This window comes from Stegodyphus dumicola, chromosome 1 (genome assembly GCF_044657685.1).
Source record: "Stegodyphus dumicola isolate Sdum_Otavi_A_Nest chromosome 1, ASM4465768v1".
Taxonomy (NCBI): Eukaryota; Metazoa; Arthropoda; class Arachnida; order Araneae; family Eresidae; genus Stegodyphus; species Stegodyphus dumicola.
The window spans coordinates 262,847,327-262,874,039 of NC_140768.1; the positions used below are offsets into that span (position 1 = coordinate 262,847,327).

At 33.3% G+C, this 26,713-nt stretch overlaps 1 protein-coding gene and 1 long non-coding RNA gene across 2 annotated transcripts in view; one reads left to right on the plus strand and one right to left on the minus strand.

The window, feature by feature from the left end:
• Window positions 1-26,713, minus strand: part of LOC146999541 (uncharacterized) — a 385,339-nt gene that overhangs the window by 79,124 nt on the left and 279,502 nt on the right. Inside the window, exon 3 of the mRNA XM_085810271.1 lies at window positions 2,214-2,350. Coding sequence (XP_085666397.1) covers window positions 2,265-2,350 — 86 coding nt within the window. The 3' untranslated portion in view covers window positions 2,214-2,264. The remainder of the gene's footprint in view (window positions 1-2,213; window positions 2,351-26,713) is intronic.
• The window catches only part of LOC118192082 (uncharacterized), a 28,959-nt gene continuing 13,000 nt past the window's right edge, over window positions 10,755-26,713 (plus strand). Inside the window, exon 1 of the long non-coding RNA XR_015044370.1 lies at window positions 10,755-11,141. This is a non-coding gene — a long non-coding RNA (uncharacterized LOC118192082). The remainder of the gene's footprint in view (window positions 11,142-26,713) is intronic.

Below are 26,713 nucleotides of genomic sequence, written 5' to 3' on the forward strand. Positions count from 1 at the left end.
GATTTTCTATAATACCAACCTCAATGCCATAGCAAAATTTTCTTAATTTTAAAATTCAAGCTAAAGTGTTTTTCGAATAGAATACGATCTCTGATTTGCGATAGTTCGATTTGCGATTTTACGACTTTTGCAGCAGTTAAACTCGTTATATATAAAGTGACTAGATATTATGGAACTGCAGAAAAATTCTGGATTTTAAATTATAGTTCTCCGTGAAATCAAATAATTGTGTTTGCTCAATATGTTTTTAGAGAATTCGTGTAATTTACGAAAAGAATAGTTTGTGAACGTACATTTCTCCCACTTTCCTAGCGTGCCTTCGTGGTGTAGTGATTCTGCATTCTGGGCCGGTATTCCAGAGGTCCGTGGTTTGATTCCCAGAGAAGGCTGTTGCTCATTTTTCATCTCTTCGGCTTCCAAAAACTCCTAATGTCTCTACAGTGGCGACCGAACTAAAAAGGGTTTGGATGATGATTCTCCTCACCCAGGATTTGGCGATTGGGTCCCCTAAAAAAAACCCCATTCGCCCTTTGAAAAGGGGAGTATATAAGGTATTTCTTCCACTTTCCTAGCGTGACTTCGTGGTGTAGTGGTTCGGTATTTCAGAGATCCGTGGTTCGATTCCCGGCGAAGGCGGTTGCTAATTTTTCATCTCTCCGGCTTTTCCAATTAACCTAATGTCTCTACAAAGTGAAAGAATTTTTGTATTTCTATTCTAGCGGAGGTTGAATGCCAGCTCGTAACCGAGGGTGTAGTGCCACTTCCTCGTAAGATTTAGGTTGATTTCTCGGTTGCGGGTGTAACATTAGTCTCGCCTACACGGCACCCTGCGCAAAGCTAACGGAGATAAAACAGCTAAATGACCGACAGATTAAAATTAAAATAAAATTTAAATGACTCGACAAATACCTAAAAATAAACATCTGGTTCTTTGGAAAACACAACCAACTGTTTTTTTAAAAAATTTACATATTACAAACATGTCTTTCATCTAAAAAAAATGTAAGTTGCGAAAAAACTTATCAGTTGTAATTTCCTTTGTAGAAAGCCTGTGTAAAAATTAAAATTTTGTATATTTTCTCTAAAATATGACCAAAATTGCTACAACAGGACGGCCTACGTCATTTGATTCATTTCTGGTGAAAATCAAACTATGGTTTAATGGTAAACCGTTTAGAAGATATTTATTTAATTACGCAGACATTTTTAAACATTCTGTACAATTGTTTCGGCTGTCTCTTCATGGGCTTGCCGAACACATATGCCAGATTTATGGGCTAGAATAAGAAAGTTGGGAATAATTTGAGTGGCAGTTGAGATTGCCAGCTCATCAAGCATACTACTGTTATGTTCAGTATGATTAATGAAATAAAGACAACGCAAGTGAAATGCATTTCAAATGATCAAAGTATAATTGCACTAATTTGTTAAAACTAACGCAGAACTTAAGTGTGTTGTAGGGTTTATATTTATTTTAAGTTTAAACTATCTTTCCTGTCAAGCCTTACTTTTTCCTGGAACTGCCAATCCCAGAGTATGTAAATTTTTAGTAGAACGCGCAAGGATTCAAATTATCAGCGGAAGTATTCTGAGTTAAATAGAAAGGAAACGAGTTCGAAGTGTGCTTTTCTTACTTCACGAGCGCGGAGGTAGTTAGTCAGAAATTGAAGAACCACGCGTTTTGGCCTGTGTGCTTGCCTAGGCAAATTGTTAATCTTTCAACGTAATATTCAGAGTTTTCCGAAGTATCAGCGGTATTGTAAAACGCGGTGAGGTTAGTTACGTTTAGAGAGCCTCGTAGTTAGTGACTTGTTAGTATCTCTTTTAGTTTCTTATTTTTATTTTACTGCCGGGTCGGCGTAGTTTGTGAGCGTCAAGAGCACGCATTTGTAATTTCTAAAGTTGAATAAAAAGGGACTTAAACCCTTCTCAAGACTCTGTCTAATTCCCAGTTTCAGCAGTCACCACTTTGTTGCGTGCAGGTTGGAGGCGCGCAACTCTACAGTGTGATGCACAAAATTTCATGTAAAGGAGCTAAAGTTTTACTTGTAATCATTTGCAGTTTTATGATTTCAAATTAATTCAAAATATTTAATTTTCTCGGAATGAGGATATACTCCACTGACGATTCGCATTACTAGTAATATTGAGGTCAACAGTGTGGACTTGTTTAAATAAATTACAATGAACCACCATCTATAACGAATACTTACCGTTTCTGATAGTTTTCATCTTCTGTGGTGGTCCTGTTAGAGAAGTAATGTTTAATACTGACGCTTGTTTATACTCCCAAAAATACTGGTCACTTCGGAAGTACACTTCGGAAAACTGTCTCCTCGAAAGAGTTCACCTGTATTCAAGAAATAAATTAAGAAGAAATTAATTCAATTAGGAAATAAAAGTACTTATTTCGTGACGAGTAAATTTAAATCAATGTAGATGTGCTTGGAATGAGACTTTAGAGACACTAAATAAAAACATTCTTTTCGCTTCTTTAATATTAAAATATACATCTCTCAGCTAAATAAAATGCTATTGCTTTATCTTAAAAAGAGTCAAAATCGGATATAAAAAGAATACAATATTTGAATTTAAAAACCCCAGTCGCCCTTTAAAAAGGGGAGTATATAAGGTATTTTTAAAATAGCATTCGGTAATGTTGTCAAACTTGAAAGTTTGCTCTTGAAATAGTCCAGATAGGGATATAAAATTATCAACAAAAATGTAATTAGACCACAGCCTATTAATATTTTAGTTTTCACTCTCATATATTAACCGAAAGTCGAATGTATAAGAAGACCAAGCACTGCTAATTTGTTCGGATTCGGTTACCGGCATGCAAATGGCTAGTTGAGTGTGGTTTATACTGCTTGTCTGTATGAAATATATATAAATACGGAATAGTTTGTTTGAGAAGTTATCCACAAGGGCTCTGTCTTAAAGACTTCGATAGCTTTGCTATTATGGACCTCAATTTTCATTCAGTGAAGAGTGTTTCATTCAGTGACTTCAATTTTCATTCAGTGGCATTTTCATTCAGTGAAGCAAAATTATTGTAATGAGAAAAACGGGATATATATGTTTAGTCCAAAGGGGTTTTGTCCCTGAGGGGACTATTGTTTTCGTTTTGCGATTTTGCGTTGAATCACTATAAACGGCGAATCACTTTTCAAACTGTTGCCACCAAATATTATCGCCCTGTATTATATTTGAAGAAATTAAATAATGAAGAATCTGCATACAAAAATGTATGTTACTCGCATTGTGATAAAACAACGGCACCTAGAACCATCCAATTTTAAATGACGTAATCCTACTGCGAATATGGGCATCTGGAAGCCCAAATTTCAAATTTGGAATTTGTTTTATTATCGATTCCATATTTTGTAAAACTTTAACGAATTTTTGATTAACAAACTCAAGGATTTCAAAGCTAGCAATGGCAACGTTGCACCGAAAAAAAAAAAAAAAAAGGCTTTTATCTCCAGCGCGCGAGTCTTTGTATCGCAAATTCTAAAGATACGCTCATTTTAAAACAATTTTGCGTATTGCTGTTGAACTGAATTTTACGGTTTAAGTGTGAAGAACGTGATAATTAATAAATAAATGTAACAACCAAAATGTTAAATAAAAAAACGTCCCTTTGGACGTAATTTAAAATCTGAAACATTTCACATTTTTTTACAGTATTTTTTTTATCATATACCATATAACCTAATTTTTTATTTATTTGTTTAGTTTTTATTTTGTTTATTATTTATAGTTATTATGTCTAGGAGGACCGTAACGTCACAGCTTCAAGGACCCCAGCTTGAGAAACTTTACTTTAAAGATTTCTGATAGGAAATGTTTTTATTTGTATTAATGCAATGAGAAAAATGTTTTTATGTTTACACTGAAGTCTTTTGAGCTTTTAGGTTATTGAATTATCATTTTTCATGTAGGACTTGGAATTATATTTCTGTCAAATGGGATTTAAATACAGTGTCGAATATCTTCCATTGTTTCATTCCCGTTAGCAAAGTTGCTACACTGTATGCTTCTTCAAATCGTTAATTTCCGTTTAAAGGTACTAAATTGTCTTTTTTCTTTCTTTTAAAAGATCACTCAAGAAAGTAATGCTATTACGCCCAACGCCATTTCCTGTGGATTCTGTGAGAAACGATGATTAACTAAATCAATTGATTGCTTCATTTGAATTCGAAACCGAGCGTTTTATCCTATGTGTTCATTCTACATTACTTATCTTCTTTTTTATTCTAAGATACCACTTACCGTACAAAGAAATACGGCAAATAAGTGCTGTGGCAGCAAATGATAAAAAAATAGCTTAAGTCTGTAAGTTTCTGGAGTACTCTTTCAGCAATCTTAAGACTTTAATCTTTAAAAATAATAACACGGAAAGAGAGGAAAAACTACATTTTAGATTTTTTTATTCTTCTGTTTTAACAAAATTGCATTCAAACATATTTAAGACCGATAAAAAAAACTCTGAGAAAAAGCTGTATTAAAAAATATGTAAATAAATATATGCGACATGCTGTATCTTATAGGCTTTGAGATACAGCAAAATTTAAACTAGTAGATAAGCAATAGAAAGTCAAAGGTTAACTATCCTAACCAAGTTTTGAGTGTTATTTTATTTATTAATTTATTTTTCTTTCTGTGTCTAATGCAATTTTTTCATGTAACAATATAGTTAGGACAGGCTTATGATTGACTGAAGAAAGAATTGAATACTAGCCAGTGTCTCTTGAAAAGTCCGCCATGAAGGCATCTCTCTCCATAGCTCTCAACAGCTCTCGAGGGCTATGCTACAATTTAACTAACCAAGAAATAAACTTTGGTCCATGCAGATTTTAAAATAAAATCGTTTATGTGGGGACTGTATTTATTATACATCTCCAAATTGATGGTTTGATTTTTTTATTCTTGAAATGTTTTTGAAAAGGATTTGTAGAAATACCGTAAGGTATATTACTCGTAGTCATACATTTTATGCTTTGTTCTTAATAACTGAAATATTTCCTTAATTGATTAGTTTAATTACAATATTAATTCCGGAAGAACATTTATTAGAGAAAACAGTACTTTTGTAATGGTTTTATTTAGTTTTACAGTTCAAAATAACAAAAAATCCACCTTCATAGATATTCGAACACGATTTGCGAAAACCTCATATTATGTGCCTCCAAGGTCCAGTAAGTGACTGTTAATAGGAGCAGACATACTCTGTATAAATAAATAGAATAGTACATAGAGTTATAGAGCAGAAGAAATATGTACAGTGATATTCTTCTGGATAGCGTAATTTGTGCTGTATTGTGAACGTAGTTAGACTATCTTTTGATTATTCGGCGCGATGTCCTATTTTATGCAAAGGGTGTCTGAGTCAAGAAGCTTTTGTTTCTTTGATCAGAAACAGATCCCTTTCATGCCACAATTACCATTTTGTTACATTTCTCATTTTCCAGAGATCCATCTTCCAGGAAGTCAGGAGCGCTGGAGCAAAATGCATGTGTTTCGATGTATGCTATGTCGATGATAATTAAGTAATGACTTTTTTTTCTTTGCAAATCGAACAGTAGATAATTCAAGTATCTTTCTTAAGTTGATGCTTACAACTTTATAAGCTTGGATATACGAGGCTGTTTTATACACAGGCCTATCTTTTCTTGTACAAATACTTAAAAATTGCAGGGTCTTTTTATATGTAAAGATATCTTATGTTTGGGCAAATACATTAATTATATCTGAGACTGTACAATAATAACATGCATATAAGATAAGAATATAGTTATATAAGAATATAGTTTTCATACAATTTTTATATTCTACGCATTAAATTTCCAAACAGGAAATTTGTAAGCATATATTCATAAATTTTTGTAGAAATTGTAAAGCCATTACGTATTTTGAAGAAAGAATCAGCTATGCTTTCTGCGGGGCTCGAACTCCAGGCCTTCCTATTGCTATCCGGAAGCGTTTTTAAGTCACACGACATTTTTCAGTTACAGAAGACTCACGGCAAAGCAACTTCCAGATTGTACGATCTAGTGAGTACGAGTTTCGAAATTGCCATCAAGATATCGAATAATCCACACACCATAACACATTAGGCTGATCCCCTACACTTCATTGCATCAAACTCAAACAAGCAGGCCCATGTGTTCTTACCCCCCTCTTGCAAAATACTTTCAAAAGTGTAGGGTCATAATATATGTGGGATTTGTCTGAAATACGAGCCAGTATGATTATGTCGATGTCAAAGTAACCTAGCAAACTAAGAATTGCATAAAATTTTTATAATCTTTAGTATAATTATTCAACTAAAAATTTAGAAAATCAGAAACCAAGGAAAATGTTTTATTCAGAATTCTCAGTCTATTAATTAGGCTTGGTTTCCTAATACATAAGCATTATGAAAATAAAAGAACTAGCTTGCATTTTTTTGGAACAAGAGAGGAAAGGATAAGGTTACAAGCTATAGTCTGTGAAGTAGAAAATAATATATAATATACTATTTATGCAGATGGTTAAAAGGGGCATAAACATGAGGTGAAAAATTTAGGTTCTGATATGATTATCAAATAATTTTTCAATATTTTTAGACTCAGACAGGTACATCTGTCACTTTCCACGCCTTCTTGTGAAATGTCAGACGATTTCAAGGGCAAGGTCACGTTGAGTTGTTTTTTTTGTAACTCCAGCACGTAGTGATTTCACGATGGTTGTCTGCGTCCTACATGATTTTCCTGACATTGCAGATGATAAACAAGTTATTACTTCGAAACCATATTTTGAATTAGCTGACGCAGGAGATATTTTGGGGTTAAACTGCAAGAAATTTTTACAGATCATACCGATTTAGACGATAATATGTAGAAATTTCCAGTTTTATCAGAAATTTGGAAGAAATAAGACACTTTGTTACCAACGTTGCAACTGTTTATTTCTAATTTCTTGCATGATTTGCATAATTGATATCATAGCTGCTCGTGGGGTGAGTGATGCAGAATGGGGCTAAATTCCATAGATTACAGAGGTAATATTACTAAGAAATAACTGTTTTACAAAGTAAAACTATGTTGTACACTTTTCGCTTCCAACACCAAAGATGTCTTTGATGATAATGGATGCCTTCCCTCTTTCTATTTTACCGGACCGACATAATTTCATAGCTCTTCCCTTTGCAAAATGACATTTAAATGTACTCAATAACAGCATTATTTGACATATGATATTGATGTTTGGAAATCGGTATCCTATTAAGATATAAATATAGTATTACTTTATTTAATAATTAAAAAACCTGAAAGTTTTCAGATCTCAGTGGGGTCCCGCAACATAGTTTCTTAAGTTCCTCTTCCCCGCTTTCGCTCAGCTCGCAGTCTACCAGTCTGCTCTTGCATCTACTCATGCTACCCCGTCTTTTTTTTATGCTTGGAATTCCCGATGAAGTAATGCCATAGATTTACATATATTTCCAGTCTTTTCTCAGTTCATCGTATCAGTATTCAGTTTTTTTAGTAAGATGGCTAACAAAAAATTGTCTTCCTATTATTAACTTTGTATGTGTTAATTTTATTTATTAAATAACAAGTTAAAATTGAATTCAACAACATATTTAGAAAATATTAAAGGACTATGTTATTCAGAATTAAATGGCTCTAGGTATTGTTGTTTTTTCACAAGGCGGGGAACATACATATAGTATACATGCATTCAGATTCTTCATTATTTAATATTTTTAGAAATAATACTGAGCAATAGTATTTAGTAGCAACAGTCTGTAAAGCGACACGCCCTTTTAAGTGTCGTCCCATTTCGAGAACAATAGCCCCTCTTGTGCTAATAAAAATATACAAGACATTTGTGTCTTCAGTCGACACTGAATGAGAACTTTCAAATCTCCTTAACCACCAAGTTGTAGCAGCTATTAACTTAATTTCGAAATGCTGAAAAGTCATAAGACTGTTGAATTCTGGTAGTTTGGACAGGCTGGCTATGTAAACGGGCTGGATGTGTGGGTATATTTGTGGTTTTGAACATTTTGTGGCCATGCTGATATGGTCCATTGTTTTAGAAAGCCTTTCATGAAGGCATTCCTTCCTTAGGCAGATTATTCTTACGCGCTTTGCCCTAATCGAGTTAGACAAACAAAAGGATAAATGCAAATTCTGAATTATATTTTGATACTCCAAACAACTGACATTGTTAGATAAATTAATTTAAAAAACCTGCCAGGTGTTTCAAAAACCTGCTGTGTCATCTATTAAAGCTGATTAGATTTGATAAAAATTGTGTTGAAATAAATCTTAAAATCTTTCTAGAAATATAATGATAATATAAATGTTAAGTATTAATTCCTCGCCTCATCCAATTAAAAAATGAAAATTAAATCTTCAAAAGATAATAAGATTTGTAACTTTACTGTAACTGACAATTTTCATTTTCAACTGTCCCATTAATATATGATTAAAATAACTTGAAGTAAAATAGCAAGCCACTTCAGTGTAACCATTCTGTGTTGTAAAATTAATTTCAGTAATCTGTTTATACAGTAGACAAGAGTGAAAATATATAACTCCCAATTTTTTTCTTTTATTTGATAATTATGTTAGGAAGATATTACGTGCAAAAGTAAAACATCTTTTGAAAATTTCCTGAAGCTTTTTTTAATTATTTCTGATTGGTGTTTATTTTTAGTTATCTATGCACACCTTTCTCTTAAACCTCCGGGAAGATCGGGTTTAGGTGGTCAAGAAGACCTGCGTTATAAGCATTTCTAAATGGTTAGGATAAAGTTAAGCAGTAGCGGTACGTACGTTTTTAAGCAGTTGGTGGAGAGAAATTCGAAAGCGGCATAACCGATTTAAAGCGTAGGTACCGATGTCTGACTACCGTCTTACTCCCGGAACCCTGTAGATTTTCCAGAGATGACAGCTTTTAGGAGGTAATCTAAGAGATTGCTTTGCTTCGTTGTAGACGCAAAGACGTATATTTGATAGCGAAGAAAGTGCTTCGATATAGAATTTCATGTAATATCACACAGATGTAGACACTCTTGCGAAATTAAAAAGAAAGTATGCGCAAGTGTTTTTCAAGAGTGCCTTTAAATGAATTACATTTCATAAAATGTCTGTTAATTTTTAAACTAAATAATAAAAATACATGCTCACTGTACAAATATTGAAATAAAAAATAACATAAAAAGTATTTAAATAATTTTACTTGCGACAATATAAATGTCTGGCTAAAGATAGCACTATAAAATTTTAAATTATTAAAATAAATGAAAACTACTGCATTTAATTAACCTGAATTGCACACATATACCAAACAAAATTACTTTGGCAAATAAGTTAGATACAAATTAACATTAATAGCCAATTTTAATAGCACTACTACTGTTATGGTTAATTAGCGCTTACATTAATGGTACTAGAGTTAATAAACAAATACGAGTATATTGATGCACTTATGGTAAAGTTAAAAGATTACGATGTCCGTCGTTGATGAAACCAGCAATACAAGTTGTTCGATACCGTTAATTGAAGTCAGACATTCAGAAGTAAACAAATATTCTAGCAAGAGTTAGAAACACAAAACTCCTGTAAAGCAGATGAATCGCTACGTTAATGAAATGTAGCCAAGACACGAGAGACATTTTAGAGCTGTTATAGATTTATTTTAAAACTGTTTCACTCAGTGAAATAAGGAATGGAAATTAAGAAAACTGTAAATGAAAAACAATCTTGAATAATATTTTGTGGAAGACGAGGTTATAAGGTATTTCTCCCGCTTTCCTAGCGTGCCTTCATGGTGTAGTGGTCAGCACACTGAGCCGGTATTTCAGAGGTCCGTGGTTCGATTCCTGGCGAAAACGTTGCATATTTTTCAATCTCTCTTGCTTCCAAAAAAATCCTAATGTCTCTACAGTGGCTCCCGGACTAAAAGGGTTGGGGATGATGAATCTCCACACTCAGGATTTGGCGAGTGGGTCCCCTGAAACCCCAGTCACCCTTTAAAAAGGGGAGTATATAAGGTATTTCTCCCGTTTTCCTAGCGTACCTTCGTGGTGTAGTGTTCAGCACACTGAACCGGTATTTCAGAGGTCCATGATTCGATTCCCGGCGAGGGCGTTGCATATTTCTCAATATCTTTTGCTTCCAAAAAAATCCTAATGTCTCTACAAGGTCATTAATTATTCTATAAAAATGTACACCTTGGAAAAAAAAAAGGGGGGATCAGTTCTGTATCTCCCGTTCTACTGGGTCGATTGATGAAGTTTAACTTGCGTTTTTCATGTCTCGAAAGCGCGTCTTCGGTTATATATTACATTTATATATAGCATGTTCTAACATAAATATTCTGACACAAAATCAGACATTTTCTGAAATAACATAACGATTTTTTTCCATGTTTCAGTTCTACGACACAAATTATGCCTAAGTATTAAATTTTGCAAAGTTTGATGAGAAACATAACGAGAAATTTTAAAAATTTATATTGGCACACTTTTCTCAGTTTGGCGAAATTCTTAATTTATGGTAACCAAATTCCCTTCATATTTATTCTTAGACAAGTATTAATAATTTTAAATTTAAATATTGCGAAAAAAAACAAAATGCTAAAGAAACGCTTTTAAAGTTTTCACGTGAGAATGTCATTGTTTGGAAATTTACTGTCGTTTTCACTCCCAGTAAACATACGCTTGACCCTTACCAAAGAGTGGCAAGACATGGAGCAATCATAGCAGATAACAACTCATTTGCTTAGAAGCAGAAACAGCCGTGTTTATATGAACCTTGGAAAGACGCCATTAAAGTTTTATGCGTGTGAAAGATTCGACAATGAGACAATGTTTTGCCTTGTTAGGTTTAATTTAAATTTTTGTTCGTTGTTAGTATTTTAATTGTTCATCTTCCTATCAAATCTGATTTTTTAATACTCGCTTCTACTCCTGAAGTATACACATCCTTCTTCTTTTCATTATCTTTATTAAAGGAAGCTTACGTGAAGTTATAATTTTGTCTCGAATTACCAACACGCATATATGTTGCGAATTTATGAACACAAGTGCTGCTGAACTGCTCTTTGCTAGGCATATGCCGTGGAAGTGCATTACAGAAAACATGGTACGTATAATTTTGATATTTATGATAGCTGCTTAGATTGGAAACAATGAGTGTATGCATGCACGTTTGCACAATTATTAAATTAAAAAACAATCATCGCCATGCGGTTTCTGAGAACTTTCCTCTTTGGTAGAAACTTTAACATTGAATTTGACACATTTTGTTTCAACACATAACCCGTTAATGTCAGCTAAGTATTTATTAGATAAGAAAGTAATTAGCAAACTGTTGCAGCTAAGATAAGTCAAATACAGTAAGAACATACTTATTCGGTTTTGTATCTTTATAATGCCAATTATAAATCTTTTACCTAACAATGCTAACTCATATGGTACAATGATAAATGTTTTAATTCTCTCAGTTAGATGCACTAATATTGTGTACGTATTTAGTATTAAGTAAAATTTTCGGTGATTAATCTGAATATAAAGGCTATAACAAATCGCAGTTATGCTTTCAAATTCTTTGCAATTTATTTTTTATATCTTAAAGTATCAAGCATCAATAAAGAGTGCATTTTCGTAAATAGCTTTTGAAACAGATTATTACTTTTCTCCCTTTTTTAAAATAATTGACTAGTTAATATTAGAGATGATTTTACTATTTTCTTATATATTTCTGAATTCAGTTATTAACCCAATGCGTTCACTTTCACATGGAAGACATAAAATTCAAATTTACGTTTTATTAAAAGCTTTTATACAAACAAGAAACTAAATATTGCTATGTGGTATATAGCTGGAAATAAAAATTTAAAATGTTCCATGAGTGGTGAGGATAAAATTAATATTCTTTGCAAAATTGCGTACTAATTAATTTTTATGAAAAATATGTTTAAATTATCTGTTGAATGGAACTGAATCATACTACTAGTATCTTAGAGTATATCGAGATTATATGCGCAGAAAAACATTACATTATTTTACACTTAATGCTGTACTCCCACAGATGACCTATTGAATATAAACTTGATAAAACGACAATTTAATTGTTATACTAACAGTTCCATGAAAATACATTCATGCAGCTTGGTTTTTGTTTCCAACGTTAGTTATTATTTACATTTTCAATATCGCACATCGGTATATTTCTGTTAAAGGCCGAATATAGATGTTGCTGTGAAATCTAACATGATGGCGGCAACCTTAATGATGCGTAAAGCTTTATGAAAAAAACATTGTAATAGCAGTAATGCATCATGAAATATAATATTTAATGGGCACAATAGACAAAGAATCTGTAAGTAGATTCTTTGCAATAGAGATGGGTAAAACCGCTCCTTCTAAGGGATCAGATCGAAACCGGTCGCTCACTGAAGTGAATCACTTCTCTTTTACGATCCACAGCTCACTAACAATGACCTTGAAAAATACGCTCAGAGTGGGAGTGAATCAAGAGCGGTGTACAAAGATGGGGGAAAATCAGAAAGAATCGAATAAGTGATACTGATGCAATCAAAAGAATCAAAACGCTCACTCCTTGGGCTGATTTATTTCAACTGTAGTTTTCAGATACTCTAAAAACACTTTTCTGCAGAGAATAACAATAAAATTCTGGAATAAAAAAGTGCTCAAAAAGTTGAAAGATAATGAAAACTAAGCTCACTTACTTTTGTTACAGATTACATTATTTTATTACTATAACATCTCTTTAAATGGCAGAAACAGATCCCGAAAAACAGGTTTCTCGCACTACCGGAATTTTCCTTTATATATATATATATATATATATATATTTTCTTAAATCTAATTTGGCAAAATGATAGCAAATATCGCTTGAGGTTTCTCTATGCGGTAGGGAAGACGTTTTGTTCTGCAATCTTGAGAAATGCATTAGATGGAAAACTTTATGTTTATAAATATATACTAATTATAAAGAAGATTAAGGAGAAATTCACAGCTGTTGACTACAAAGGCGTTAGTAAAATAAGTAAATAAATAAAAATATAATTTATTATTTTACATAAATGTTATAATAATATTGTACTGTGCTTTCCATTCAGTTTTCCATCAACACAGATTTTCTCTTACGCTTGTACGAGCCGTAGTACCCCTTACTGTTTGTCAAGATGCAGGTTAGGAATGTAGCGCTTCACAGTTCCGAAGTTTTCATGATTGTATTATGTCGGTATTTCATAGCAAGTCTGCGGAAAGCTTATTTCTCCTGGCACTAGTCGTTAGCAGTTTATTGTGATTGCGTCATAGGTACAATACAGAAGATTTCCTCACAATGTTTTTGAACTCTGAGGGTCGTTCAAGTTTGAAAGTCGTTCAAGCCCTATATTGGCAACCTCCTCATAATTCATCCATTTCATTACCATTGTTCTAATATAATAATTTTGACACAAAATAGGACTTTTTCTGAAATGACATTCCAATTTTGTTCCATATTTCGATTCTACGACTCAGAGTATGCCTAAATATTAAATTTTGCAAAATTTGGGGCGAAATTTACGGAACTTTTGAATTTCTTTTTACTTTACTTTTGAAAAAGGCAAATTCTTTTTCAGTTTGCGCCAAGAATAATTTACTTGGCGAACTTCTTAATTTATAGTAACCTACTTACTTTCCTTTTTTTTTCATTGATGCGCGAGAGGTTAAAAAGGGACCATCGTTCATTCTTTCAAATAATTTTAACAAAGTGCGTAAACCATATTCGTTATTATCGCTTATAATAAATACGCCAAATTTCAAAACGCGCCAAAATGTAAATTCACGTATATCTTAGAAAATTTTGAATAAAAAAACTAATTTTTTTGCAGGTGTGCCTAGGAGATAAAATTATACATCTACCTTAAGGAGATAAAATTTTTATAGGTTATAATACAAGGCATTTTCGAAAAATTTATAAAAAAAGTATTTATAAATACAAATTTTTAAAATAAATCATAAAAAATGTGCGAATTATATTTGGATTAAGTCTAAATTTCAGTACAAATCGGTGTGTGTGTGATTATGGCAAAGCCTCGAGGGCTATCTCGCCTAAGAGGAGGGATGCCTTCGTGGAGGACTTTCTAAAGGAAACTGGCTCGTATACACGTTACACATGGGGAAAACCACGAAAACGCCCACGCAGTCAGCCCGTTCGCGGGATTCGAACCTCGGACCGAACTACCAGTGTTTAGCGATTTTACCGCTCGGCCGCTGGTGGGCTAAATTTCAGTACAAGACATCGCTATTTTCGTATATATTTTTTTGTTGTACCCCGAGTTCGAAAGTTCTTAAACTGAGTTTTGAAATATGCACTTTTGGAATTTATTTGAAGCTGAAGAAACTGTGGGAAAATTTTTGAAGGAATGCGTCATTTTACCACAAAATCAAAAGGGAAAAATTTGTAGTAAAATGTATGAAGAAACTGTGGTAAATGACTTACGTATTATGCCGTCGGCAGTCCAAGTAGCGCGATTTATAAATCAGTTATGGATGACCGTATACTTTAGAATTCTGCAGTAACGACTGGCGACCGTTGCTGAAATTTCCGCCAGCGATCGACGAGATAATACGCGAGCACCGTTAAAGATTGCTTTGAACTTATTCTTAAATCGATCATTACGAAATGTCCATCAGAACAAAAGAAAAAAAAAACTCACTTGTAAGTTAAGTTTATTGACCGTTTCAGGATAAACAGCTAAGTGAAACCAAAATATGTATGTAAAAATGTGTATGTATTAATAAGTATTTTTTTCTGAAATACAATCATCATACTTTTTCTCTTTTTTAAAAATCGCCAAACTGTGTGAAGGTGGTTGCTCTAACACTCAAGTATCGGGCATACACATATTGCTAGAGAAAGATAATTACAATATAATTTGTCAGTTTTTGCTTTTCCTTTTCATATTTATAATAAATGATTAATCTTTGTTTGTATCATTAGCAGCAGCAATTACGTAAATATTTGCCTCTATCCTTGATACTATTTCAAAAAAAAAAAAAAAAAATAAATAAATAAATAAATAAATAAATAAATAAATAAATAAATAAATGTTAAAAAATAAAAAAAATAAAAAAAAAATAATAATCATAATGATTAAAAAAGTGAACGATTTCTTATCATTTATGTAATTATGTGTTAAAACAATTTTTATTTATTATAAAAATACTGCAAATGTTCATAAAAATTTTCATTTGGATGTATTGTAATTAAACACATTTTAATTTCATTGCTACAATTGCATATTTCGCTCGTTTTAACATTTTCATTGTATTATTAAAAAATAAAGACATATTATTTGAAGCTATGTTTACTGCTTTTGAATCCCTTATTAATCAGTTGTAAAATAATTGAATATGAAAGATAAACTTGAAAAAAAACTTACACTTTGCCAAATAGTAACATACTGAGAACTGGCTACATGTGAGGGCATGGAGAAGATTGTCCTTTATTTCACAAAATGGCAGTACGTTGTTTTTAAATCTTTCATTTTGTTAGTCAATGACTGATTAAATGTAAAAAATTAACAAAAAATGTTATCTTTTATCAAATGAAAACAATCTAAGAATCTATTACGAGTGATAAACTACAGCACTTACCTAAGTGGAAGAAAAACTAATATAAAATTTTAAATTATTCTAGGTAATGCAATGTATATGACTGCTGCTGTCTATAAAGTAATATTCAGTATTCCAGCTGGAAAGCATACTCGGTGGCGTGGCCGATAAAAGAAACAACACCCAAGAGCTCAGTCATAAGCTCCTTATCATATAATCACAATTACGACGTCCTAAAATTCAAATAGCATTTTCGCTGACGGCATAGTTATTCTGATGCAATCCCAAACACTAGAAAATGTTTCTAGCCAAATGCAGATTATCTGGATTTGCTAGAAGCATAGTTTATTTCTCAATTAATGACAATAAATCAGATGCAATTCTGTTACGAAACACGAGCAATCCTGACCCCCTACCGTCCACTTCCATCTTATTTGGAGAAGAAATATGCTACCCAAAAATATGCTACTACATACCTACGCATTATGTTTGATAATAAATTCATTTTTAGACCTCACACTGCCAAATTCAGATATAAATTTCAGCATTTCCCGTAGCAAATTTAAATACTTAATTCTTTTCGGAAGAGTAAAATGATGTTATGAGGAATAATCTGTCCTGCCTTATTTAATACCTACATCATACGAAGACATGTTACAAAACAAATCTTTGTATAAACTACAACAAATTCTTTAAAATAAAAACCTTTTAGAAAAATAACCAGTATTCTTTGGCTAATAAGAAATAATAATACACTAGCGGGCAAGCCTGCCATATGAGCAGGCAGCAGCCAAAGCAAAATTGAAATCAGTTCATTCTTTCCAAGCAACAACCAATTCGTAAATAAGTTTTTTGTTGCCAAACCAGGAAACGAAGACTTTTGACACTTCAGCTTAACACTAGACGTCGTCATTTAAATTTAATGTAATATAACTACTTTTTTTCAATATCAATAAGAGAACTAACGTGGCAATAACATATTGTGTCAATTATCCTAACCTAAATTAAAGAAGTTGCCAACAACAGCTATTTATTTAAAATGCTGGCATTAACGAAAGGTTTTCCACATACAAAGTGACGTCGCATGCAAGCGCGTGCATTCTTCAGTCTCAGAATATGACCTCGTATTTTCATCACTAGAGCTTCAGATAAGACAAACTCCGTTGTATAACTGAATTACAGTATTAACAGAAAACACTATTAATAGAAATATTAATAATACATTTTATTAAACAGTTGTGAGAATTTATTTAATTCATTACCTAACAGTTAATTTTATTTTAAAACAACTTTCTTTTTATTCCTTATTCTCATTTTCAACTAACGCTTTCTTACCAGAATGTTAACGACCTAGCGCGTGTGTATTCAAATGAGGCAGCAAGAGTAGTATTTAAAGGAAGGTTTCGGAAGGAGATTTTAAAGCGTGTTATGCCTGCCTCAAGGTCACGCTGTTATATTTAATTTACTAGAGATTAGATTTTTTCGGCGTTGAGCGCTTCTAGCCATTAATCTTGTTTGCACCGACTTTTACGAGTCAGAGCCTGCCTACGCGTTAAGAAACCTGTGAAAGGCCGTTAGGCTAATTTAATTCTATTTGATTTTACATTACTTGTTATCTTTTGAGTTATACCAAAAGAGTTGGCTTCTGTAAGAACGATTCGGGGCCATCTTAGAAATTTATATTGGGTTAGTAAAGGGTTCTTTACACCCTTCTGTGCACTTTGTCGAATTTAGGACTTGAGAATAATTCCTCACACAGTCTGCTAACTGTCGTTTGTTTACGTTTGCAAAGAACACGAGACACTATACAGTTATTAAAACTGGTATTGGTGCTAGATACAGAATGAATGCCTCAGTTCCCTTGGGAAAAACTAAAATACTAGGAAAGGAAAACTTTAGCTGAGAAAATCCTCCTTGTCAAAATGCGAACTTTTAAGGAAGAGGGATTTTTTTCTGTATGTATTCTTTTAGTCAAAATGTCTTTAAATGGATTTGAATCTTAAATAAAATTGCCTTTTGATCTGAGAACGAAGTGTAATAATAAAAATAATTACTTTCATTTTATTGTCTCCTCCTGGACTGTATAGGGGTTAGCGGTGGTTGATTGTTAGCCTGAATTCTAGGATGAAGATTTGAATCCTACGTAAGGTTTGGTTGTTTGTGTGTCTTTCAGCCTTCTCACGAGCGACATAACAGATCACACTTCTGCAACGTAGCTGGAGATGATATGACTGGTTTGTTTCACCATTCCCACCGAATGCGTGAGAAGGGTTTCCTTTAACGGGGTTTGGAGGACCAAGCTTTGAACCAAATTTTTATAGTACTCGTAGGCAGATAGAGGAGAATTATATGCATATAACGAACAGTAACAATACGAAATTCTCCAAACATTAGTTCAGAAATTATGATCTTTCTTGTAAGCATATTTTCTATAATCATTTGAAATAAATTTACGCGTGTTTACCGATTTTTGAAACGTAAGTATAATTAAGGGCCAAAACCATTTTTAAAAGAATAGGCAGAAGTGATATACTTCTATTGTTATGTTTGTTTAGTCGAATACGGCAAAGCACACAAACGCTACCTATCTAAGGGCCAAATGTTTTCTTGAAGGATTTGGCAAGGAAACTGTCTTGTTTTTGCGTGTATTTTTACTATAAAATATTCTCCTTACATTTACATCCACAAACATCCAATTACAATGAAAACTTCTAGTCTGAATGTTTGAAATCGCACATTTCAGAGTTCTTTTGCAAATACTACTTTAATAATAATAATAACAATATTTAAAACAGGAATTTTTATAAATATATAACCGACATTACTTTCATAATGCACAAGATTTGGATTAATTTCTTAAAATTCGAATACTTGTAAGCCATTTTCCAATAATATATCGAAATCTGCTATTATATTTTCTAACGAAGCATTAATCTGAATGAGATTGTGGTTGTCAACCGGTGCGTCGCAGCCAGAAATTATAGTTTTCTGTGTTCTTGTAAGAAGCTATTCTTAAATAAAAAACAAAGTGTATGGTATTCAGACCAAACCCGCATAAATCTCCGCGAATGTATTTTGAATCTTCCGCTGCCATGGATCCACGCGAAATCCAATTAGTGTCAGCAAAACGATGCATTTCCTCATGCTTGTTGTTGAGAAAACGCGATCTGTCAATCTAAAAGAGAGAAAACTACAAAAACTTTAACAAGCCAGGTCACATCTGTGCAAATAAACTTCAAAGATGGACCACCGTCAGGTTCTGCAATCGAATCACTTAGCTCTAATGTTAGCGCCTGCTTTCCAAATGCGCCTGATGCCACGTCAATCTGTCAAAAAAAATAAGTCTTATTTTACTGACGCACATTCTGCTATCATGTAAGCATGCCACCAGAGACAGCGTTATCTAAGGAAACGGAGAAAAACATTTAAAAATAAAAATTACAATCCTCAAAGATACTAAATTTCGAATTAAAAGGTAATTTCTACAACGTTAGTGCTGTGACAGAAGTGTATCTTATGAAGCAATTCACTTTAAGAATTTTTAAGTACAGGTATAATCTCTAAAAGTACCAAAAAGTTTAGCAAAGCTATCGATTTTACATCTGAAAACCTTCCAAATGAGAAAATAAAATTTTAATTGCAAAAGTGTTTGAATTAATTGAAAATTTTGCACCTTACAGTCTGTGTGTCCTTTGATGTTTTGAGACGTATGATTTTCTTTTTCTAATAATATAAATAAATATAAATCTGTTTCTATTAGAAAGTTCTTCACGAAGATATATTTTCCTTTCAGATTATGCGCTCTCGTGCTTTGCTGTATTCAGCTAAACATATGTATCCTCTTTTAAAAATTTGCATTTTCTTATAGAAAAACTAATTTACAGCATTCAAATTTTTTTAGTACTATTATAATTGAATTTTAGAAAATTTTCCTCATTTCAAAAGTTTAATATATTTAAAAAATACATTCTTAATCGATAGGAAAAATTCTTAATTAACAGGGAAAAAAAATTCTTAATCATTCATCAATCACAATCAGAATGACACGTGTTTGCCTGTAGAGCCCTTGCAACGTGTTTCAAGTATCCATATACAATTATCAATAAATAAAACAAGAATTATGTGTACTTAGCGCTGAGTTCATACAACGTAGACTCGCGAAGGGTTAAAATTCCCCTTTAGTCACTTAAAGAAATGATAACAGATGACCCTTTCTCAGGCTTACAGGGAAGCCTCCACTCGGACTTTTAAATCAGGATAAGAAACTGATATAATATTAACTAAAATAGACATAGCCGAAGCTAGATACAAATATCTAACGTAGTTGGCTAATTTAAACTATCCGGCGATTATCAACAGGCACGTACAATACGGCAGAGCATTTATAGATTCAAGAACGAAGTACCAGTAGGCAAACACGCGCCATTAAGGATTCCTAAGCACGTTCTTTCGAAGTAAGTTGAACTTCCTTTAAATACTACTTCTAACTCATTTGCATTCAGAGCTATTCTAAAGACGTATTCTGGTAGGGACATGTAAGTGGGAAACAAGAATTGAAAGGAAATGGTTTCAAAACTAAAAATAACTTTTATAAGATTAACATACACCTTACACAATTACTAATATTTAGAATAGCAATTGTTTGTATTAATCAATAAATGATAACAGTTAATCAAATAAAAGGTAATCGTAGAGCACATTCGACTTGTTTTAACAATCCATATACAACTGTAAATATTTAGAATGGAAATTACATTTATTAACCAATAAACGCTAAGTGTTAATCAGTAAAAGACAATTCTGTCATACTTAAGAACGCATCACCCTAAAATTAATGATATGATATTTATAAGGCATATAAATGTATCTTTTTATTGCTGCTGTTGATTTTTCTCATATGTAACATGAATATGGGCCAGTTTCTTTCAGAAAGTCCCTACACGGTGGTGATCCTCCTTTAGACAGTTCGGTCTCATGTGTTTTGTCTTGATCAGTTAACCAAACAAGCAATCTGTGCCACTATTTTTACAAAGTACTGTAAAAACGTTTAGGTTACACAGAGTAATAAAACAACCACAATATATATTAAAATGCTGTGGAAGGAATAACGGAATTAAACTAACCATTTCACCTCAGGAAAATAAGTAACAGTATCAAGTACTATAATTTTATTTTGTTGGTGATTTTTAATCTCTTTTGATAAAACAGTTTGCTTTTTCACTGCCATAGTTCTATTACCCATTTCGTTCTATATCCGCGCTATTAACTTCTTCATTGTATACATCTGTTATATAATTAACCTCATAGCCATTGCCCAGAAATATTTTGAACTTTAAAATTAGATAAACAAAATCTTAAATTAGTGTAAATTTTGAATAAAATTCTTTTGATTTCGAGAGTGTTCGGACATAAGTTTCTCCTCTTCAGGAACAAACAAAGAAACAAAAAATTTGTTTTGCAAAATTGGTAGGAGCGGCAACCACTTTGCAAGGGAAGCCAACCATTTTATTCTTTACCTTCGACAGATGACATAACGCTAGTTTTTGCTTTGCTTCGGCGTTTGATTTTTATACAAAATATTTGCCCATCCTCCCATCTTCGCAAACATTTTTTGCTCTTGAAGATGAGGGATCTCTCTATGAGTGATCACCCTCGAAACTGATAGAGTCGTATTCAAAATTTATGTCAACATAAGATTGTTTCTTTTGCGTAATTTTAAACCTAACAGTGGCATGTTTCACTTCTAATTTCACTCTGAACTTTCTGTTGGCCATAAGAATCATGTAAATCACAGATTACTGTCTTTTAGCATTATATTTTCTGCTTGAACGATTTCTGTCCTCTAAATCTGCATCCGTTATGTAATTAATCTCATTGTTCTTGGCCAAAAATATTCTGAACTTTAAAATTAGATAAAAAATAATCTTAGATTGGTGTCAATTTTGAATAAAATTCATTTGATTTCAAGAGTGTTCGGGCATTTAAGTCTCTCCTCTTAACGAACAAAAAAAGTGTTTTGCAAAAGTGGGAGGAGCGACAACCACTTTACAAGGAAAGCCAACCATTTTATTCTTTAGCGCTATCTTTGACAGATAACATTACGCTCGTTTTTGCTTTACTTCGCCGTTTGCGTTTTATACACAATATTTGTCCATCTTCCCATTTTTGCAAACATTTTCTGCAGAAGAAGGATCTCTTTATGGCTGATCTTCTTCGAAATTGAGAGTTTTATTCAAAAATGTATGCCAACATAAGACTGCATGTAATCGCTCAATGCAACTTAGAGGCTTTGTGCTCTGTTTCTTCTGTGAAAATGTTGATAAAGAAGTATGCATTCAAAAGAAAAGCAAAGCATTATATGCGAGCCTTCAGAACTTTAACTTCACTGCCACAACCCAATTCGGCCCAAATAAAAATAAATACTTTATTTAAACGATTTTGGCAAACGCGAGGCTATGGGTCCAAGAGATACCTTCACGGATGAGTTTTCAAGGAAATTGCCTCGTATTACCATTGCAGATGGAGAAATCACCGTAAAGGCAGCCCATTACCTGAAACAATGAGAAACTACCAGCATTCAGGAATCTTATCTACACGAATACTGGCGAATTCTGTTTATGACGAAGCTATCAGTTTGAAAAAGAAATACTAAACTAAAAAGGAGTAAATTTTGTGAAATTTAATCTGCCGGGAAAAAAAAATGTTTACTTTACGATTTAGCGACGAAATATTAGGTAAGTACGCAATCCAAATGAGCCATTTCTTTACCACGGCTTTATTCTGTGACATAAAAAAGTAGATATAAATTTTTAAGACAGACTGAAAACCGTAGAAAGTATGTAAGACTTCAGTAGGCAAATCCATCTTCAGGTTTCAAGGTTGATAAATACTAAGTATAAAAAAGTTTAATTTTCCCCATTCCGTTAAGTCAAGAACGCTGAAGCAGAAGCAGAAAGAAGGAAGATAAACTAGCCTGAACATCAGCAACGGCGTTTATTCATCTGACGGCTTAGTCGGCTGTCTGAGAGACGTGACATCTTTTTGGCATGGATGAGAATATATTTAAACACATGTCTCTGATTTTTAAGTATTAACGTAAAGACTAGAACCAACTTCTGTGACTATCGTTAGCCAGATAGATGGGGAAAAAAGCTAACAATTTAATGAAATGATTAGTGCATAATCAGCGATAAACAAACCCTGTCCGAAAATGGTATAAAGACATCAAATCAGAAGAAACATTTCATTTACTAAATTCACAAACGTTTATTTGAAGACAATCACGAACGAGTATCATTTACTTCATTTCAGATGAATATATAACCTTTCTAAAGTCATAAAATCATAATATTCTAAAACTAAGTCTCTAATGTTTTTATATACTATACTTTCTCTACAGAGCATCTCAAAATTACTGTAAAAATAAAACTTTCTTGCTTTCTATGAACATTAGTCACACAAATCTTAACCAAAAACGAAACATCGTTCTAAAATTCTTCAAAATAACTGAGGGAAGAATTCGACCTGTATCCACTAAAACGTAAGTGAAATGTAATTGAAACAACAAGATTATGTTTATACTCTCGTTCACATAATTAGCTGAGGAAATGTAAAGATGTAGTTTCCAACAAACACTAAATTTGGGAAGTGGAAAAATTTTAAGCTGATGTACAACTCTTGATTGGATAACATTAATTTACAATGATACTTTTTTCCCTCGAAAAACTGCATGTTTATACTCGCTTTCTCTTTCCTATCTATATAGATACAAAATCCTAATATCGGAATATGAAGATTTTAGATAATAAAATGTTTAACGTCATGAGAAACCACAAAGTTTTATACAAAGCATCTTTTATCAATTTGTTTTACTTATCTATGAATTTTACACTTTTGATTTGTCATTCATAATAATGACTACCATAAATTTCAAATCAGAAATTTAAGAGTACTAATTCTGTAATAAAGGGAATTAAAGTATTCAGTCTATTCAAGTTAATTTATTTTTAAAGGTATTTTGCTTTCCCCCTTTTTATTTAAATTGTAAATTATTTCTCGTGTGTTATTTAATGAAACATAACAAATGCATATCAGCTGCATTAAATTTTCTTTCGCCGTCTTTATTTTTTCAGATTCATAGTAATATTTTGTTTCGCTTGTCTATAGAATTGTTTGATTGTCTTCACGAATCTGTGAATGCTTTAACAACATGTAATTATATCATATGTTTTCTTCTGAAATGAAAGGAAAGGTATGATGATCATAGTATAAAAGAGGGTTTCACTGAATTCATGGTCAAGAAGAAGATGGAAAGGCATGAAAAAATGTCCCTTTTCCTAATTGTTCTCCCTAACAGCAGGACATCCTGAGGATTGTAATCAAAGATTCAGAGTTACTTGCGTGTGAAAGCTGCACAACACAGAGGTCGGCATGGGCCAAATCATTGTTACCGGTATCAATGTTTGAATCGTGCTCGAGCTTCATCCCCCACGATGCTGCGAGTATGCCGGAGAGCACGAAAGCAAAGATTATGATAAACCTAAGGTTAAAGACCCTAAGTGCTACAATTATCTAGGAATGCACACCTCAAACTGAAGGAGGTGTGAAGTCAATTCAAGGCAGACATCCAATCTCAGTAAAAACATTCGAAAATTTGAAGATGGTTTTGTAATAAAAAAGACTCATGCCGAGGCAGAGAGACCTGCCTTTAGAGCGGAGAATTCACCAACGCTATTATCAAATAAAAAAAGGTAATATAAAATCTCGCTGACTTAATCATCCTCTTAAAAAATTGACTTTCCTCCAATCCATTAAACACACGGCAGAGGAGCCAACATTAGTTGATAATGCCAGAAATATTATTAATAATGCCAGAAATGAGAGTAAACCCATTAGCAGGAAAACCTCTTCAACTGCAGCTTAAACTCTTATAAGGTATTTATTTCTCCCGCTTTCCTAGCATGCATTCGTGGTGTGGTGGTCTGAACGTTGGGCGCGTATTCCAGAGGTCCGCTGTTCGATTCGCGGCGAAGGCGTTTCTTTATTTTTCATCTTGCCTGCTTCCAAAAACCTTTCTTAAACATTAAACCCCTTAAACCTTAAGAGTATCCTAAATAGGAACGCGCAGAACCTAACTAACAAGGTTGAAGAATTTTAGGATTTCCTTAACCAAATAACGTCGATGTCGTGCTCATCACCAAAACACATGCTACCCTATCTTATTCGCAAAACATTACAAACTGCAGGACCTTTTTCTGTGTCAGAATAAGACAAGGGGAAGGCTGAATTGCAATATTTGTCAAATGCAGCAACAGCTCCTGCTTTCTGACTTCAAATAATTCTTTAGAAGGGCAGAATGAACACACAGTCTTCAAGTTGGGGCAAGTTGGTCTTCTGTTTCCTTTACAATCCCCCGCATTTAAAACTGCAGAATTCTCTCAATTTCTTCAGCTCTTGAACAGCAACCATCTGCCCACAATGTTTAGCGATGACCTAAATGCCAAACACGTTAGCTGGGGATGTCGCAGATGAAATAAGAACGAAGATATCCTTTACAATTTTCTCTCCCCTTTCCTGACAATTCCATGTTTCGTCCCGTTTATATCAGGTAATATGGCCATTTTAGATATTTTTATCAGCACCTCAGATACCTCACTCTTCTCTGAAGTAGTCAGTTATCATTCCTCAGATCATGTGTCGATAATCGCGTATACAGGTATTCACACAGAGCAAAACGCCAGCTTCATGAAAATTATAAACTGGACTGCTTTCAGGGAAAATATTCAAAAGCACCCTTTCTATCTCGGCTCCCTTTGCACCCTCAAGGAAATCGACGACGTCATCTCTTCCATCCAAAGAGCAATAACCAATACTCACAATAAAGTTATCGTCGCAAGAGAGCCCCAAAGTTCACTCATTTAAATTACCCTATGAATCAGAAATCTCATACTCGAACGCAACAGATTGAGAAAAGTGCTCATCTGCTCACAGGAACAATGGGCAGAATTGATAGGAACACAAGATAGGAAACAATAGGTTTAATTGGGTGACCAAAAACATGATCACTGAACACAGGTAAGCCTCCTGGAACACTGAAACTGAGAATCTTAATACCGAAGATAGTGCCTTCGAGGGTTTCATACAAAAAGCAGCGGATGTAACAATAAGTCTATTAACACGAATATTACGTATGTCTGCACGGGCCTTCACAAACCACTTTAAACAGTAATTTCAGCCAAACCAACGTCCAAGCAATCCACTTTCATCCGAGAACTTATCAACACTGTTAAAACTGCTGTCTTAAACCCTCTAATCAAAATCTAACTTTCTTTATGACTCTCGCAGAAATCAAGGGAATTATTAACACTCTAGAAACCGAAAAGCCCCGCGAAAAGGCGGAGTCTCCAATAAAATAATTAAATCTCTACCTAAGAACGTTGTTTAAAAAATATGCAATGTTTATAGCGTTTGTCTTAATTATTTCCCTGCGGCATGGAAACGCACCCACTCATCCCAAAGACAATTCCAAAGTTAAAATCTTTATATCGATCAGCTTGTTTCTGCCTTAACTTGCAAAAATCTTCCAACATTACTTTTAATAGACTGGATCATATTCTCGCCGCAAAACTTTCACAGTTCAAAGTCAGGAAATACGAGTATCTATCAACCTCTATGGAACTGGTCCGTTTTGTTGAGTTCGTCAGCGCGGCAGTTCATACCTAAGAGGTAGTAGCGTTCTTTATACTGGACGTGGCAAAAGCTTTCGACCACGCCTGCCGCAACGGCCTCCAGTACAATCTCATCAACATTAGCTATGAAATTATCCTTTTAATCAATTCATTTCTCAGTCAGCTCTCCTTCAGCATCAGGTGAAGCATCTACTACTCCGAAATTAAAAACCTGGAGTGCCGGAAGGCTCCATTCTTGGCTCTATTCCTTATTTGGTGTAAAGACTTTCCTATTTTTGAAAATGATATAAACTATCTCACCTATTACGCGAATGATACTGCCATATTTTCGAAATCTCTGAAGCCTAATCATGCTGTAGCAAGAATTCGGAGCAGGATGTACTAGACAGTGGATTCG